The sequence below is a fragment of the Psilocybe cubensis genome, chromosome 2 (assembly GCF_017499595.1).
Source record: "Psilocybe cubensis strain MGC-MH-2018 chromosome 2, whole genome shotgun sequence".
NCBI lineage: Eukaryota > Fungi > Basidiomycota > Agaricomycetes > Agaricales > Agrocybaceae > Psilocybe > Psilocybe cubensis.
This window is the reverse complement of record NC_063000.1, coordinates 180,503-197,568: the sequence shown is the minus strand read 5'-3', so window position 1 is coordinate 197,568 and position 17,066 is coordinate 180,503. Positions and strand designations below refer to the sequence as shown.

The 17,066-nt window shown below is 49.5% G+C and overlaps 3 protein-coding genes across 3 annotated transcripts; 1 reads left to right on the top strand and 2 right to left on the bottom strand.

Annotated features, from left to right (window-relative positions):
- Positions 1-2: 2 nt before the first annotated feature.
- Positions 3-2,780, bottom strand: JR316_0001585 (uncharacterized protein; the record flags this gene model as incomplete). The annotated part of the gene is made up of 4 exons (XM_047887388.1): positions 3-1,447; positions 1,507-1,798; positions 1,949-2,602; positions 2,652-2,780. 4 exons carry the CDS (start codon positions 2,778-2,780, stop codon positions 3-5), a joined length of 2,520 nt encoding a protein of 839 aa, XP_047752311.1.
- Positions 2,781-5,375: 2,595 nt separating this feature from the next.
- On the top strand, positions 5,376-7,224 carry JR316_0001584 (uncharacterized protein; the record flags this gene model as incomplete). Its single annotated transcript, XM_047887387.1, has 2 exons — positions 5,376-5,442; positions 5,531-7,224. The coding sequence occupies 2 exons, from the start codon at positions 5,376-5,378 to the stop codon at positions 7,222-7,224; spliced, it is 1,761 nt and encodes a 586-aa protein (XP_047752310.1).
- A 6,262-nt stretch (positions 7,225-13,486) lies between these two features.
- JR316_0001583 (uncharacterized protein) lies at positions 13,487-16,645 on the bottom strand (the record flags this gene model as incomplete). Its single annotated transcript, XM_047887386.1, has 5 exons — positions 13,487-13,494; positions 13,915-14,155; positions 14,219-15,004; positions 15,239-16,500; positions 16,555-16,645. The coding sequence occupies 5 exons, from the start codon at positions 16,643-16,645 to the stop codon at positions 13,487-13,489; spliced, it is 2,388 nt and encodes a 795-aa protein (XP_047752309.1).
- Between the last annotated feature and the right edge of the window lie 421 nt (positions 16,646-17,066).

Here is a 17,066-nt window from a genome sequence, read left to right as displayed (position 1 = left end):
ACTTAATATTCAACCATATCATCTTGGTCATCTTGTGATCCTGGAGGCGTAAGTAAATTGCCATCCGGTCCTATCTGCATGGGGGGGAAGGGGGATGATAATACTTGTAGCGGATTAGCCAAATTTGAGAAAGATTGGGGTGGGATAACTGGTGAAGGGGGTACAGCGGTAAGACGATGATAAGGAACAAGAGTGAGGCAATTTTCACGTTCGTGGGAATTGTGGGGTATGGAGACACGGGGTGAGGATTGGTCATCTTGTTCAACCGCAATGGCCTTGTCTTCACCCCTTGCATCCTTGTTGGACACCATATCTTTGGCTATCTCAGCACCTTGGTCCTGCAATATTTTTTTTTGCTGATGCGAGTTATTTGCTGAGTCGGGTTGAGTATTCATATGTTCATCATCAGCGTGGTTGGCGTGAACTGACGAGTAGGCAGTGTTGACACTATTTGGCGAGAGTGCCTGTTCGACAACTTCGGCCTCTTTGGCGAGCTTGACATGACCTGACAATCGGGCATCATCCAGGCGAGTTGTCAAGGACACGTGTTGGACATTGTCATCCTTGGTGTTCTGCTTGGTGTTCTGGTCTTTTTCGGCATTACTGTTAGGGTTGGGGGACTCAACACGGATGTTCGAGCTCCGGTGAGCATGGTTTGTTTCTTTGGCAAGTTTCTTACGACTAGGCAAACTGGCAGTGGCATTCACAGAAGTCCGCATTTTGGTTTGGAGTGCGGGTTTGGCGAGCTTGGCTTGATCGGCGTTATTCTCGGCATCCTTAGCACAGTCGCCACTGGCCAAAGATGGAGTTTCGTGCTCTTCAAGGTCAATTGGTTTGTCTGATGTCCCCCCAGACCATGTTTTGGCCAAAGCAGCTAACTTGCTGTGTGAATGTACAGGCACATATTCACGACCTACGTCCGTTGAATCTGTCATTGATGCCAAAGTCGACGCATTAGCATTGCCGTTGTTCTGTGTCGCATTTCCACTTTGGTACGTTTGTGGTGCATCATAATGTGTATGCCCCTCGGCCTCTGACGAGCTATGCTCGTACATATCGCGCAGAACGACATTGACTTCTCGCCTCATTACGGTCATTCTTTCAATGACTTCTGCATTAAAGTGATTTAATGTATCCACTTTTGAGTCGATCAATTCCACCAATGAAACAAAGAAGGTCAACTTCCCCGTGATGTAGTCAAAACCGTGATCATAACTGGTGAGCTGGTCGTCTATTCTCTTCATTTTTTGAATGATTTGGTCACATTTCTTTTCTAGCCTTGTGAGCCGATCTTCGGTGGATAAGGTGGTATTGGTGTCTTGGCCTTTTGTATCATCCTCCAAGTCCCAATCACGAATATACGAAGGGCGAGGAGGCAAAGGTGGTGGTGGCTGAGTGGAACTACTTTGGGCGGCATCTTCATGGAACCAGTTGTCCCATGTCTTGACTAGTAAAAGTCACTAATGTAAGTTGGCTTTGCTTTTATACGTATAGCAAACAACTTACCAAGACGCTCTACTTGCTTTCCTTTAGCTTTTGCGGATGGAGTTGATGAGGTTTCTTGAGGTGATGTGGTTTCATTGGAGACATTAACCGTGTCTGACTCCTTTGCATCAGCCATCGTAGGATTAATGGCTGACTCTGCAGTGGGTAGATTCACAGGGAGTTCGGTGTGATGACCTGCAACGGATCTAGCTCGACTGTTGAATGGCGTTGATGCTCCAACTTTGATTAGGTTCAATGCGCCTCGGGGAGTAATTTTTGGGTTACGATCGTCTTCTAACTCGCTTGTAATTGACTCATTTTCATCAACTTCAGAACATCATTCAATTTCCTCTCCCTTTCCTCGACAACCTCGACGATGTTTGTTGCAATAGAAGCAAGTTGCGGTCTCGTATGTTAATCTACATTTTTGATTATGTTCGGCACACATATGACATGGGCGTACATGAATCCATTTCGTAGCCTTCACTGGCATGCGCTCATCGTGTCCAGGTCCGACCGACTTCTCCTTCGACTGCCTAGCCGAAGATTTATTTCGTTTGGATGTAGATCGTACTGTCTTTGGTTTGGGAGTTTCCTCAGGGCTTTTAGGCTCAGAAGGATACCGAGAAGGTATGAATGTGTCGTCATTGCCAGTGTCATCTTCTGATGCCTCAAGTTCAGCAAAAGTCTTAATAGCACTCGCACGAGTTGAGCCGATGCGACGTCTCTTGGGAGGTCGAGCAGCATTTGATGCATCAGAGTCATCCTCCGGGTCGGACTCTGGTTTTACTGGACGTGCTGAAGCCGAACCAATCTTTCCAGTACCACAACACTTTTTTGGCGAGGGTCGGGCATGTTGGCGAGTTGCATTCTGCATGCGGTTACTCAATTTACTGCTGTTATTGGGATGTTCAGAGCGCCTGTCTTGAGGTTCAGGTGTGCCACTGGAACCCTCATTTTTCAAAAGGTTGTGCATCTTTTCTAGAAATTCGGGGCTGTAATGTTGATCTTGTTGACGCGCTTCTCCATAGGCCATCAAGAATTGGAACAGAAATATATTTGACTTTTTCTCTTTTTCTGCAACACATTCTGTGGCCGTGGATGTGGCTACGGCCAACTTGGTGTGATATTAGTGAGTGTGTGTATCAGATAAAATTCGAACGTACTACCAAATCCCAATTTAGGTTCATAACCTCCGTCACATTGCCATTCTCGAGCCCTCTCCGGACCTTTTTGTCAAGCGTCTCAATGGCGTTTCTGAATTCTTTCAGGTCGGTAATGGTTTGCTTTGGCATTTCGTCAAGATGTGGAATTGAAGCGGTGGTGGCTTACAAGTAGGGGTGAGTGTCTTACAAAAATGTGGAGTTTGTTTAGTCGGCTGACACCGATAGACCCGATCACAAAATCTGCATGCTAGTCTCAAGAACAAACCTGGGCGAGAATGGGTGACCAACAATGTATGGATAGACCTCTGCATGGGTAAAAAATATTATATGTTTCGAGTGTCTGTTACTGAGCAACACTGTACTATTTAGTGCTACCTATTTGACCTGTATTCATGTTGGCGAAGACCAAGTGGCGAGAAATAATGGAAGTAATGGCGAGTGGGTTAATGGAGACTAGGCGAATGATTTCATATTGATCCGGCCCACGGAGGAGCCACCTGTACAATAGGTAAACGGGATACACACTGTGTCCCGCGAGCACGATATGCGTGGCTAAAAATGGAAGTAAACCAGCCTCCAGCGGAGCCGCTAATGAGTAGCAATTATACAGTGTGTGCCCTACCGTATATAGTAGTGTAGGTGGCCGGGTGGGCGGACTCGCTGACTGGTATGGGACTGCACACTGTACACGTCCCTTGTATGGTATGGTATGGTACAGTGTAACAAAGGAATGTGACGAATCAGTCGCACTCGATTTCATCGGCCCACTACCTGAGGAAGATGGAAAAGACACAATATTATCCATCACCGACACACTAGGCACCGACATACGACTCATACCAACACACTCGTCTGACACAGCCGCGGATATCGCCAACGTCATATTCATACGACTCATACCAACACACTCGTCTGACACAGCCGCGGATATCGCCAACGTCATATTTGACGAGTGGTACTGTGACAACGGCCTCATGGATCGACTGATTTCCGACCGCGATGCACTGTTCACATCGGAAGTGTGGACTGCACTGCACAAGCTCACAGGGGTGAAGCTCAAGATGTCCACAGCCTTCCACCCGGAAACGGACGGCAGCAGCGAGCGCACCAACAAGACTGTTGTGCAGGCCATCCGATATTTTGTTGACCGCAACCAGAAAGGGTGGAAAAAGGCGCTACCGCGCCTTTGATTTGCCATAATGAACACCGTAAACGCCTCCACCGGGTTCTCCCCATTCCAACTGAAGACGGGCCGCTCGCCACGTCTCATCCCTCCACTTCTGCCGGCCGATCCCTCAACAACACCACTACCAGACGCAGAGCAGACCGCGAGGGACGTCATTTCACGTCTGGAACTCGACGTCATGCAGGCGCAGGACGCGCTGACCGCAGCAAAGGTCCGACAGGCGTACCATGCAAACAAGCACCGCGGCGACGAGATAGTTTACGAGCCAGGCGACCTGGTTATGCTTTCCACCGCCAACCGACGCCGCAACTACAAACAAAAAGGTGCAAAGCGAGTTGCGAAATTTATGCCACGTTACAACGGCCCATACTCGGTGGTCGCTGCACATCCAGAGAAATCCGAGTACACACTCCGACTACCCAACAACCCGAAGACTTTCCCCGGTTTCCACGCGAGCCTCTTGAAACCCTTTGTGCCAAACAACGTCATAGCCTTCCCAGACCGTGCGCTTCCCAACCCTGGGGTAGTGGTCACCGAGGACAGCACCGTCGAGAATGTGATAGACAAGATTGTAGACGAGTGTCGCATGGGCCGCGGCAGACAATACCTTGTGCGTTGGGTGGGGTACAGACGCGAACACGATGAATGGATCGCGGGCAAGCTCCTTGAAGACAACAAAGCCTTAGATGTATGGGAAGCAGAGAACGGCATAATACCCGGGTCCCGTCAAGACTGAACTCACGAAAACAGGGTCGCCGGCGCCCCTGGACACCGTAGATAGATTTCCGCTCACGATTTTTTTTTTTTTACTCAACTTCCCCGACACACCTTTCTCCTTTTCGTCGGGGTAGGGAGGAGTGTAAGCCTGCCCTTTACCTCCAGACTTACCCCTTTACAAACACCCTCTAGACGCGTAGTGATCACGCATCAACACACACACATCACATGATTCCGTAGACACAAATTTCGTTTTCCTTTACCTTCGTTCCTGGTCTCTTACCACACGGAACGAAGGTACGTAGTTTACACACGCTGTATTACTGGTCTCTTACCACACGGAACGAAGACATTGTTGTCCTGTCTTTCCAGGTTTCCTGAGTCCAACCTACTGTTAGTGAGGCTGCCTTTACCAGACAGCCTTCCAGAGCACAAAGGTAGACTCGCCTCCAGAACCCAAGGTGGAATGTCATTGATGGGATACCCAATGCGGGTGAAACCCGTTTTAGTACAAGATTCACGAGGTTGAAGCTAACACAAATGAAGCGGCAGACAGAAAAGAGCATGGAGATGAACAAGTCGAATCTTTACTTTCTATGAATTGCGGACGTAGGAGAAGAATGCAGAAAGTGAGAACAGAGAAAGCTTGAGAATTGGTGGTAGCTAAACAGAGGAAAGTGAATCGTAAACCATGAACAGAGGCGAAAGAAGATCAGATCAGCTAGATCAAAGAAACCTAATATTCATGTAAGCCTGCCCTGCCTCAGCCTTACCCCTTTATCTGGTAAACTTAGACGCGCATAGATCACGCTTTACATCACATGACAGTAGACACAAATTTCGACTTTCCTCACCTTCGTTCCCTGTCTCTTACCACACGGAACGAAGGTATGTAGCTACTCATTTACGTCTACTGTACGGTCTCTTACCACACGGAACGAAGACATCGTTGTCCTGTCTTTCCAGGTTTCTTGAGTCCAACCTACTGCTAGTGAGGCTGCCTTTACCAGACAGCCTTCCACTTTTTTTTTGACACCGACAACTGAGTCTCCCGGCTTATCACCGCGGAAATTTTTTCTGACTGCCACACTGTCACGTAAACCGTCCGTCCCGACCCCTCTCGTCACCCAACAGGAGTCCAAAAGGAGAGCGACAGCACCGCTCCCACCCTTGTCACCGTCGCCAGAACCGCGATCACCGGCGTCCCTAGAAATCGAAGGTTTCTTCACCGACGACGACTCGCTCCTGGACCCGCCGCTGCCCCCTGAGGAACCTGTGTCACCCATAGGCAACTCGTCGGCGCTCCCAACACCAACTGAGTCCGCTGCATCACCTGCGCAGCCCTCAATCAAATTTCTCTTACCAAAACGGGAAACTGACAGCTCGTCAAGCGAATCAGACTCCCTCGCGACCACCATCAATCACAACAATAAGCGCCACCGTCACCGCCACTTCTTACCCAGTTCGGAAATGTCAGCGCTTGCCGAGGTCAAGGTGACCAAGCTGAAGGACTGCCCGATGCTCACCGCGGGGAAGATCACGCCAATGGTTCTACACACCTGGACGAACGCCTGCAGGCGCTTCATGAAACACTCAGGAAAGGAGCCGGAGGAGATAGTCAGCTTCATCGCCGACGCCATGTTGGAACCGCGCTTACAGGCGTGGTATCAGAGTGGCTCTGACCGGATTGACAAACTCAGCCTCGATGCGTACATCAAGGAACTAGCCGAGTTGGTCCTCGACAAGAACTGGGCGCATCAGATCAAGCAGCAGATTCTCTCAGCAAAGCAGCCGGACGGCACGCGCTTCGTTGACTGGAGGATCGAGATCGAGAACCTCAATGCCTTGCTTCTGACATCATCCAAGAAGCACGCGTTTACCAAGGATGCTCTCGGGGACCTTCTCGAGGCGAACACCCGACACGCTCTCTCTCTCAAACTACACACCAACCCCACCTCGGAGGAGGCAGACTACAAGACATGGGCGGACACGATCCACGCCCTCGACGAGGAACTGCGCAGCGAGGACAAGCGATTCGAAGCCAAGATCTCTGCGGGCAAGGAAAAGAAGTCCCTACTCAGTCGCCTTTCTGACCGCAAAGACAACACATCCGGAACAACGTCTCCCTCCAACAACAAGTCCTCCGACAAGGACAGCACCAAGCTCACCGCGGAGGAACGCGCACTGCTCACCGAATTTGAGGGTTGCACCCGTTGCCGCAGGTTCTTCACGGACCACCGGTCGCACGACTGCCCCATGACGAAGAATAACACCTGGCCGGACTGGTCGACCTACAAACCACTCACGCGCGCGATGGCGCTTGCAGAGAAGAGCGCTCGCGAGTCCAAGACACGAGTACCGGTAGCCTTCGTTGGGATGTCCGCCGTGTCAGAAGATTATGCGGACGAGGACACGTACGTACCCTCTTCTACCACTACCACCACCGATCCCCCACCCTCTTTCTCGGTTCCACACCTCTACGCACCCGTGGAGGCCACTGGACCCGCCATTTCTGAGTTCCCTCTGTCTTTCAAAGCCTTGCTTGACATTGGATGCCCTTCCACAGTGATTAGCGGCTCCACCGCCGCCTCGCTCGGTCTGCATCGTTTACCCCTCCCGCACGCGGAGGACAATCTTTGTTCTTTGACGGAGGATCCCTTGGTCTGTTGAGAGTATGCAAAGCTGGTGCTGACGTCAGGAAACAGAGCATGGGTGTCTAAAACAATTTACGCAAAAATTTGTGAAGATTTGCCTGTACCTATTATATTGGGAATGTCATTTCTTTCCATAGAAGAGATTGTCATCGACGCGGCGGCTCGCACCGCCATTCAGAAGTCCTCTGGCTATGATCTGGTGTCTCCCAATATCCCTCAGCGAGAGTGGCAACCTGACTGGGTAGTTCCACCCCCCACCCCACCTCGCTGCCCACGACCTCGCCTGTTCATACCCCCAACCAACATCAACTTTGACGCCCTACCACCGGCAACGCTCGACGGCACGCGCCTGAAAGCCACGGTGGCGGCCGCAGTGACTGCTAAGCTGGAGTCTCTGGAGAGAGGCGAACGCTTCGAGCAATATGATGCACGCGACAAGGCCAGATGGGACCGTCTCTTTCCGTTACGGCTCCCAGACACAGTCGCGGGTGTGCCCGACCAGATTTACCATCGCATCCGGCTCAAAGACCCCAACAAGGTGGTGCGTGGGCGCGGATATTCCGCACCAAAGAAACATCACGACAGCTGGAAACTCTTGCTCGACGAACACCTCGCCGCCGGCAGATTACGCCCTTCGTCCTCAGAACATGCATCACCCTCATTCATCATTCCCAAATTGCGAAACGGCGTGCCGGACCACACTATACCGCCACGCTGGGTCAATGACTACCGCAAACTCAACTCCAACACTATCCATGACAACTTCCCACTGCCGCGCATCGACGACATCCTGGCAGACTGTGGGAAGGGGAAGATTTTTGTGAAGTTGGATATGACGAACTCCTTTTTCCAGACACGAGTACATCCTGACGACATCCATCTCACCGCCGTGCGCACACCATGGGGACTCTATGAGTGGACGGTGATGCCCATGGGCGGGTGCAACGCCCCATCCACACATCAGCGGCGCATGACTGGCGCTCTCCGTCATCTCATCGGAAAAATCTGCCACATCTATCTGGATGATATCATCATTTGGTCCCAGACGGAGGAGGAGCACGAACGCAACATTGCTGCGGTGCTTTCCGCGCTCGAACAGGCAGGACTATATTGCAACAAGAGCAAGACAGTTCTGTGGAGCGACGCCGTTGACTTTCTGGGTCACCACATCTCCGCTGAAGGCATCACCGCGGACCCTCGCAAATGCAACCGCATCATCAACTGGCCAATCCCCACCACCGCGTCCAACGTCCGAGGCTTCTTAGGACTCACGCGGTTCCTTGCCATCTTCCTCCCAGCCCTCGCAGAACACACCGCAGTACTCTCACCACTCACAGCCAAGGAGTACGATGAAGAGTTTCCTGCATGGACAGAGGCTCATCAGGCCGCTTTCGATGCCATTAAACTGCTTGTCACCAGTCCAGAGTGTCTGACAGTCATCGACTACGACGACACATCCAAAAACATCTATCTCACCACCGACGGACGCTGCGTGGGTCCTTCTATTGGCCGAACATGCGCAGAGACCTCGAGACGGCATACATCCCATCCTGTGTAGAGTGTCAGAGGAACAAGGACCGCACATCCAAGCCCACAGGCCCACTGCACCCACTGCCGGTCCCCGACGCGCGCTGCGACTCAGTGGCGTTGGATTTCATAGGCCCGCTGCCCGAGGAGGATGGCAAAGACACCATCCTGTCGATCACAGACACCCTCGGCACGGATATCAAGCTCATACCCACACACTCGTCCGACTCTGCCGCCACCATTGCAAACATCATCTTCGACGAATGGTACTGTGACAATGGACTAATGGAGCGCCTGATCTCGGACAGAGACGCCCTATTCACGTCAGAGGTGTGGACCGAGCTACACAAACTCACCGGCGTAAAACTGAAGATGTCAACGGCTTTCCACCCCGAGACTGACGGCAGTAGCGAAAGAACCAACAAGACAGTGGTTCAGGCCATACGCTACTTCGTGGACCGCAACCAGAAAGGCTGGAAGAAGGCACTGCCGCGACTGCGTTTCGCCATAATGAACACAGTAAACGCGTCCACGGGATTCTCTCCCTTTCAACTTAAGACGGGTCGCTCGCCGCGGCTCATCCCACCTCTCATCCCAGCAGACCCCTCACAGACCTTGGCCGATGCCGAACAGACAGCGTGGGATGTCATACAACGACTCGCGCTCGATGTCATGCAGGCCCAAGACGCCCTCACAGCTGCAAAAGTACGTCAAGCATACCACGCGAATAAGCACCGCGGGGACGAGATCAAGTACAAACCAGGCGACCTCGTCATGCTCTCCACCACAAACCGACGCCGAAACTACAAGCGTAAAGGAGCGAAACGCGTGGCCAAGTTCATGCCGCGCTACGACGGGCCATATTCAGTGGTCGCCGCACACCCAGAGGCGTCGGAATACACACTCAGACTGCCCAACAATCCAAAGACTTTCCCCGGGTTCCACGCGAGCCTCCTCAAGCCCTTCGTACCCAACGACGTCATGGCCTTCCCCGACCGCGCATTACCCAACCCAGGGGTGGTGGTGACTGAAGACGGCACTGTGGAGAACGTCATCGACAAGATTGTGGACGAACGACGAATGGGCCGCGGTCGACAATACCTAGTCAGATGGGTCGGCTACGGATGCGAACACGACGAGTGGATCGCGGGAAAGCTACTCGAAGACAACGAAGCCCTAGACGTTTGGGAAGCGGAAAACGGCATCACACCGGGCTCACGCGATGACTGACACGGGCTTGAAGAACACCCCCAGGACGCAGGCGCCCTGGACTTCCGTAGATAGATATTTCACTTCCCCTTTTTTTTTTCTTTTTTCTTTCCCTCTCCCACACGGGTCCCCCGACACCGCCTGTTTCTACACACCGCCAATTTTTTCGGGGCGGGGAAGAGTGTAAGCCTGCCCTGCCTCAGCCTTACCCCTTTATCTGGTAAACTTAGACGCGCGTAGATCACGCTTTACATCACATGACAGTAGACACAAATTTCGACTTTCCTCACCTTCGTTCCCTGTCTCTTACCACACGGAACGAAGGTATGTAGCTACTCATTTACGTCTACTGTACGGTCTCTTACCACACGGAACGAAGACATCGTTGTCCTGTCTTTCCAGGTTTCTTGAGTCCAACCTACTGCTAGTGAGGCTGCCTTTACCAGACAGCCTTCCAATTCATGTTCATACAACACATTGAGCGGAGCAAAACAGAGTCTAGATTTCCACAGCATCAAATCTAAACGATGTGAGCATAACAACGAGCAAAATTGACTGTGCAGAAGGAGGGTGTGATGGTGGAGGATGTGCTAACAACTACATGTAAATCTAGACGTGATTCGACGGGGACTTGCCTAGACTTGATGTCAACGTCAACACGGGTTGCATGTCATCAGGAAAGGTTACCAACCAGACCCACACACCCATATACAGCCCCGAATCTCAACCCAACAACATCAGAACTACCGTCCGAGTGCGTATATGCGCGCATATTGCGGATAGGAAATCTCGCTGTACACCCGGTATCACCCACATTCGCTTCATGGACGACGAGATGCCCATAGAAGGAAATGTGTCTCAGGGAGTCCGCCATCTGTACTAGATGGCAAGGCACCGTCAGACCAGAGCTGTGTGAGATGTATGCGCGAGAATGCGAAATCTGTGACAAGTCCAAAGAGGAAGTGGGTTGGTGGCAGAGTATGGAGACGCGCTGGGGGATGTTGTTGCAGAGGGGGGAAGGAGTTGTGGAGGATACGGAAGAGGCGGCGGCGACAGCAATTGTACTAGAAACAGACCCAGATGAACCAAACGCAGACCTGTTGAATAACCCTAACCTCGTTTCTAACAGCAGCCCGGATCCCTCTGCTTGTTCTCTATCTCCATCTCATCCCTATCCCCAGCCCATGTGTGTATCCATCAGCGATCAAGCATATATGCGTGTGCATCCTACATAAACTGCCCTGCAAGAAAGGCTGTTAAAAGCATGAAAACACGGCCGCATAAATACGCCCGGTGCGGAGCTCACGTGAGTTGGGGACCAGGTAGAGTGAGAAGAGCGGGGTGATTCGACTCATGATGCGAATCGAGGATGCGACGAGCATTTGGCCGTGGTACATGGTTTCCGTCTCGAAAGTATAGAGCCACGGGTATGGTCGAGGTCGAGGTTGACTATGAGCTTGAGCGCTTTGCACTACATCCACGTCGATCAGTGTCGTACATGGGTGTAAATCTGTGTGTTGGTCGAGGGAATGCACATAAATTGTAATGATGGAATGGAGCGCGAGGCTAACACAATAAGGAGAGCTAAAAGTCGTAGAAAAAAAGAACATCGAGGGTTTCAGTACGCACGTACTGCACACACGCACCCGCACCGCTTGTTATTCGTAGCCGCTGCTCAAACAAATGATGAGTCGAGGCTGCCCGTTTGGGGGTAATGGAGACAACAAGCGGCGGGTCAATGGCACTCGAGCATGTAGTCCATGGAATTGACAAGTATATGCGCGTGTAGCACACAGATTGAGATTTGAATGTGATATTGAGGTTGGCAGCGCTGACGATGTGCTTTGTCTTGACGGTGGTGGTGGAGGAACAGGAGGAAGAAAAATTTAGCCCTCAAATCCGCAAAAAGCGGACAGACCTCTAGGGAAGCTTCCCGGGTCCTATGCTGAAAGACTAGCCACGGAAAGCGATACACAAGACATGCAAACGAGATATAAGGTTATGAGGTGACACGAAGAGACTTTGAACATGACGAGACAAGACAGCTTACATTTACTCAAAGAAATACTCAGAAAAACGCGTGGATCGAAACGCAGACAAGGGAAGGCAATGAGGCCTGTAAGATTTGATTGGACAAGCGTGTCACGAATCGGAGTTTAAACCTTGCGCTGAGAAACTGAGTATGCAGATGGTCGGCACAATCGGCCCTGTCAGGGGTTATTAATTACAGTGTGTAAGACCATTAAATGAAGTGGATGTTTGCTTCTATTATCTGGAGCTTCATTAAAACACATTTATCCCTCTTACGTATATGTGCATGCCTCCTTGAGTCTAAATATTATAATCTAGTCATGCTCTGTAGGAGGCACCGTGTCCCTGAGTGTCACCAGCCATGAGTTCAGATGACTGAGTTCGCACTCAGGAAGTATTGATGTACAGTATTTCTGTTTCTGTATGTAAGCATACTAGTTCTCAAAAGAAAACAGAAGCTTTCATACCGCCAGGCACTCCATGATCAGGTTGCAAAGGACAGGGGGAGGTAGGGGTTTATTTTTTTGGTCCATTTTATGCCATAAGTAATGTATAAACCTGATCATGTTAAGGTTGTCTTCTGTTGGGATCGCGTACGGCATCCATTGGAGCAACCGTTGAAAGTTCGTATGTGCTGTCATTGGCTCGACTTCGTGGAAACTTGGATCCAGGATGCTGTAGTAGACTCCTGCGAGTCCTTTAAGAAGGAAGGAAGCAAGATGGGGATATAACTCTGCGGGCACAATGTGCCGATTCTTCAACACAATGGTAAGAAAATAGGTCAGATCCTCCCACAATACAGTATAATTTGTATGAAATAAATGATTCTCCCCCGTCCAGAGGGGGCACTGGAAAATGTCAGTGCAATGTCAGTGCGGTCAGTGCATGTCAGTGCATACCACAGTAATGTCAGTGCAATGTCAGTGCAGACTGCAGTGATGTCAGTGCAATGTCAGTGCATGTTTCCAATAATCTATAAGTTGGTCATGGTGTGTCAGTACATGCCTGTGCGTGCAGGGTTATGTTAGTGCATTGGTTAGTTCATCGTGATGGTGTGGTGGCAAAATTTGAACTTGTTAAATTGGGGCCGTGAGAATGTTAACTTGGGGATGATTAAAGCATACGGTCTCGGAGTTTCTGGGTCAGGCACAGCTAAATAACAAGATATAGAAGTAAATATATATTCTCTACATTTTCAAGTAACAATCTGGTGTACTAAATCAAGCATAGATGTGGGAAGAATGAATGAATTGTATTGGAATCATTAAATAGGCGCCTCAGAGTATTCCAGTGTATAACTGATCCTGTTTGACAATGATTTGGGATCATCCTTGGCTGCAGGCGCAGCAATGCCTTGGTATTGGCCTTAGCTTGGGGTGCGAATTTCTAGTAAGTATTTCGATGTCCCCATGTCACAGCTGAAAGGGAAAGGGAATTACAAAGTCCCATTGAAGCACCCTAGTCAAGCGGGTCTTGGGAACAGCTGATGGACCAGAGGAAACTCATACAGTCTACTTACCTAAAATTGTGTTCTTCATTTGAAATAAAAGATAACATGATTATAAGGTAAAAACTATGTCAGTGCATCGTCAGTGCACCATTAATGAAGGTCAGTGTATGTCAGTGCATGTGAGTGCACCGTCAGTGCATGTAAGTGCACCGTCAGTGCATGTCAGTGCAAAGTCAGTGCAATTGCTTGGCGGTCAGTGCATGTGTCAGTGCATCAACTCTTGGTATTCAGTATAGAGATAATTCTAGGAGGATAGTAGATTTCTAGACATTTATAATACATTCAAAATCCGTCTAAGTAATCCTGCACTGAACACAGTTTCATTTTATATAAGTACAGACTTCAACTTTTTCACAAATCCTAAGTGATGTCAGTGCATGTCAGTGCATAGACATTATATTGTCAGCGCATGTCAGTGCCGACGTGCACTTACATGCACTGACATGCACTGACATTTCTTGTTGCCCGTCCAGAGGTATGTTTGATCGGAATTGGCAAGAAACGTAGGAAGGCCTTTGAATGCAAAACAATAGTTAGGGATATTAGTGTCATGCGAGGATGCTTGAACGTATAGCAATAGCATAGCGGAGAACCTGGCCTTTGCGGCCGCTTCTATTTTTCCTGCAAGTGTGCTGTCGAATTCCTCAATGACGCATCTATTCGGTCCTATCTATGTCTAAATAAGAATAACGCACAAATAAAGTCTACCGATTAATATTGAATAAGTGCTCACCAAATGTCTGGAAAACCAGTTTAAAGAAGGGATTGCAAAGTTTCTATGGTATTCTGGTTGAGGCAAATGTGGACCAATCAAAATGTTGAGTATGGCCATTTTATGTGGATTGTGTAGGCATTGTTGCGAGCGGATATCTGATAGTCGAGGAATCGCCAAGAAATGCTCCATTTGAATGTATCGAAAAGGATCCATCTTCACTGTCTTCCTTTCAAATTCAACAAAAGACGACGCCACATTGGCCAGGATTTGAGCCTCCCAGTCCTCAACTTGACCAGGAATCAGATAATCATTTGGTTTGCCATATATTTCCTGCTGGAACAAGTGCGGAACAGTGATCAACTGCCCGCTATCGCTACCCCACAAAATAGTTACAACTCCGTGGATTTTTTCGAGCTCGGATACAAAGGCATCGTCAGTGATGTTTTTTGTTGCGCATAACTCCGCGATGTCCATTCTTAAGGGAAAGGAGGACCAATCTTGTGTAACTAGACATCCAAAAATAGGCCCATCCACGGGTGTTGTCTTGAGGACTTGTTGCGCAGATGCGCTGAATGCCAAGTTTAAAAAATCAAGAAGCGATTTGAAAAGTTCCCTGTTGGAGTTGGACGGCTCAATGCGCTTCTTTTCTGTAGCAGCGCCAAGGTGGTTCAGGTCATCTCTGTACTTGGAGAGGATAAGTAAGGTATGATTTGGGTAGGGAATATGGGTGTCTGCTTGCAATAAGACGTCAAGTTCTCCATGCAGTTTTTGGTATTCTTGGACCACAATATGAGCGGTGTCCGACTGTACTCGGAAATAATATTCCAACAAATCATAGTGCAAAAGATCTAGACATTGTCGATATTGCGACACGCCAATACTGCGACATTGAACCTCAGTGACTGAAAATGATTTGTTGCAATGAATTGCATACCGTGTAATTATTCGTTCAACATTGGGGTCTCCCTTCAGCAGCCCTCGCAAGTGCGTTAGAATCAGGGGCCACATGGTTTTGTATGCTTATAATCCGTCAACCACATATTGCCTGGATCTAGAATCATCGGTTATGAATTCTATAAACGAGAGGTGATGAAACGACAGCCATTCTTCTTTGTACGCGGGGGGACCAAAAGTTGACTCTAGCCTCTGCAAGAGTGGGGGACATTTGAAATCTGCTATATAAATCAAGGGTCGCATTGATCGCAAGATTTGACGTAGCTCAGGAGGAGGAACGTCAAAAATGTGCTCCATCACGGCTTCCGACATGGCACTCCTGTGTACAATGGCTCCCAGGACGCGTTTTAGCATGCCCCAGCGTGGATAGGTTGACAAAATGGTAACATATAGGTGGTCCAACTCAGAGAACGCAGAAGATTCCTCACAACTTTCATCTGTGGTTAATACGCGCAGCTGTTCAAGGGGATCGCAATGCAGAGAGTCGCCAACGAACTTTATGACCGTGGAAGCATATACAAATTGCCCTGAGGCGCAAGCGACAAAACGTTCGATAATTTGCTCTTGAGGCCATGGGCGAGGTATAGAACACATTACATCAATGTTCTCATCGTAAATCCTATTAAACTCATCGCATAGGTAGTGTCTGATTCCAGCGTCCGCATCATGGTCATCTCGTAAGGAAAGACGTTTAACCACGGAGCTGAAACACCCAATCTCAAACGCATCAGCAATCCAGTACTCTGGACGACTGATAATGAGAAACCGTAGTGGAATGCGATGTTGAATAATAGTGTTGGATATGGTTGAAAGGATTGCCCCATGCATACGCTTCTCTCCAGAACATTCGTCCAGGCCATCGATAATGATTGTTGGATGGTGGGATGGCCAGTTAGACAGTTTTCTCAGAGGTCGGATGAGAAGATTTTGGATTTGAACATTGATGGATTTGGTGGGTAGGGTAGGATTATCCTGCATGACAGCGTCAAGCACGGCCCTGTATTCAGGGAAGTTCATAGCTAGCTCGTATGCAATGGTGGAAAAAAGTTTGTTTCCATCTCCGCGTCCAGGCGCTCCCTTCGCAAAGAAAAAACTAGAGCCGTATCTTTGACACTCTAATGATTCCTGAAGCTTCATAGCAATTGAGTGCCCGATCGCGGATTTACCAGCACCTGCAGGACCATAGAGCCACAGAGCCTGCTTTTCAGGATTCGGGGCGTCAATCCACTCCATAATGGTCTCGATGATCCTTTCACGGGTGCCGGGGTGGCATTGAGCTGGCGGGAAACGCTCCGCAGAGTCATATATTGCATCGGCGGCGATATGCTGCTTCAATGTGTGTAGACCTATTTTGCTTTATGAAACAATTAACCCGACCACACTGGTATCCTGGTACTCACCCGCATCCCGCCCTGTCCCATAATTGTTCTGCGTTTGACTGAAAATCCCTCCATTGATCATCAAGTTATGCGCATCAGGAAACTGCTGCATGCCCAGATGATAGAGGAAGACGCTGGAGAGCTGGTCTGAGGGAACGAGTGCGTATGGAGTACGATGTGTTAGGTGAGGGCAAAACGGGATGCAGGCAGTGTGAAATATCCGCCTAATCATCCTTATATATATTCGAACGTCTCGCCTGTGTCTGTCAACAGCGTGACAAGCACTGCTTTGCGCTTGATATATATAGCTCACTGCAGAATGGCCGGGGACAAGTCCTTAGTGGTGCCAAAAAGTCTTTGCAGACAAGTTTTACTGCATGGTGTCCTGCAATCAATTCAAGCACACAGGTTCGAAGGAGATAATTTTTGATTCATGGATATATGGTTTGTGGCGGCATAGAAAGGGAAGCGGTATCGGCGTACATCACAGTGAATGTGTGCTTGATAGACAGGCAACTAAAATTAATAACCAG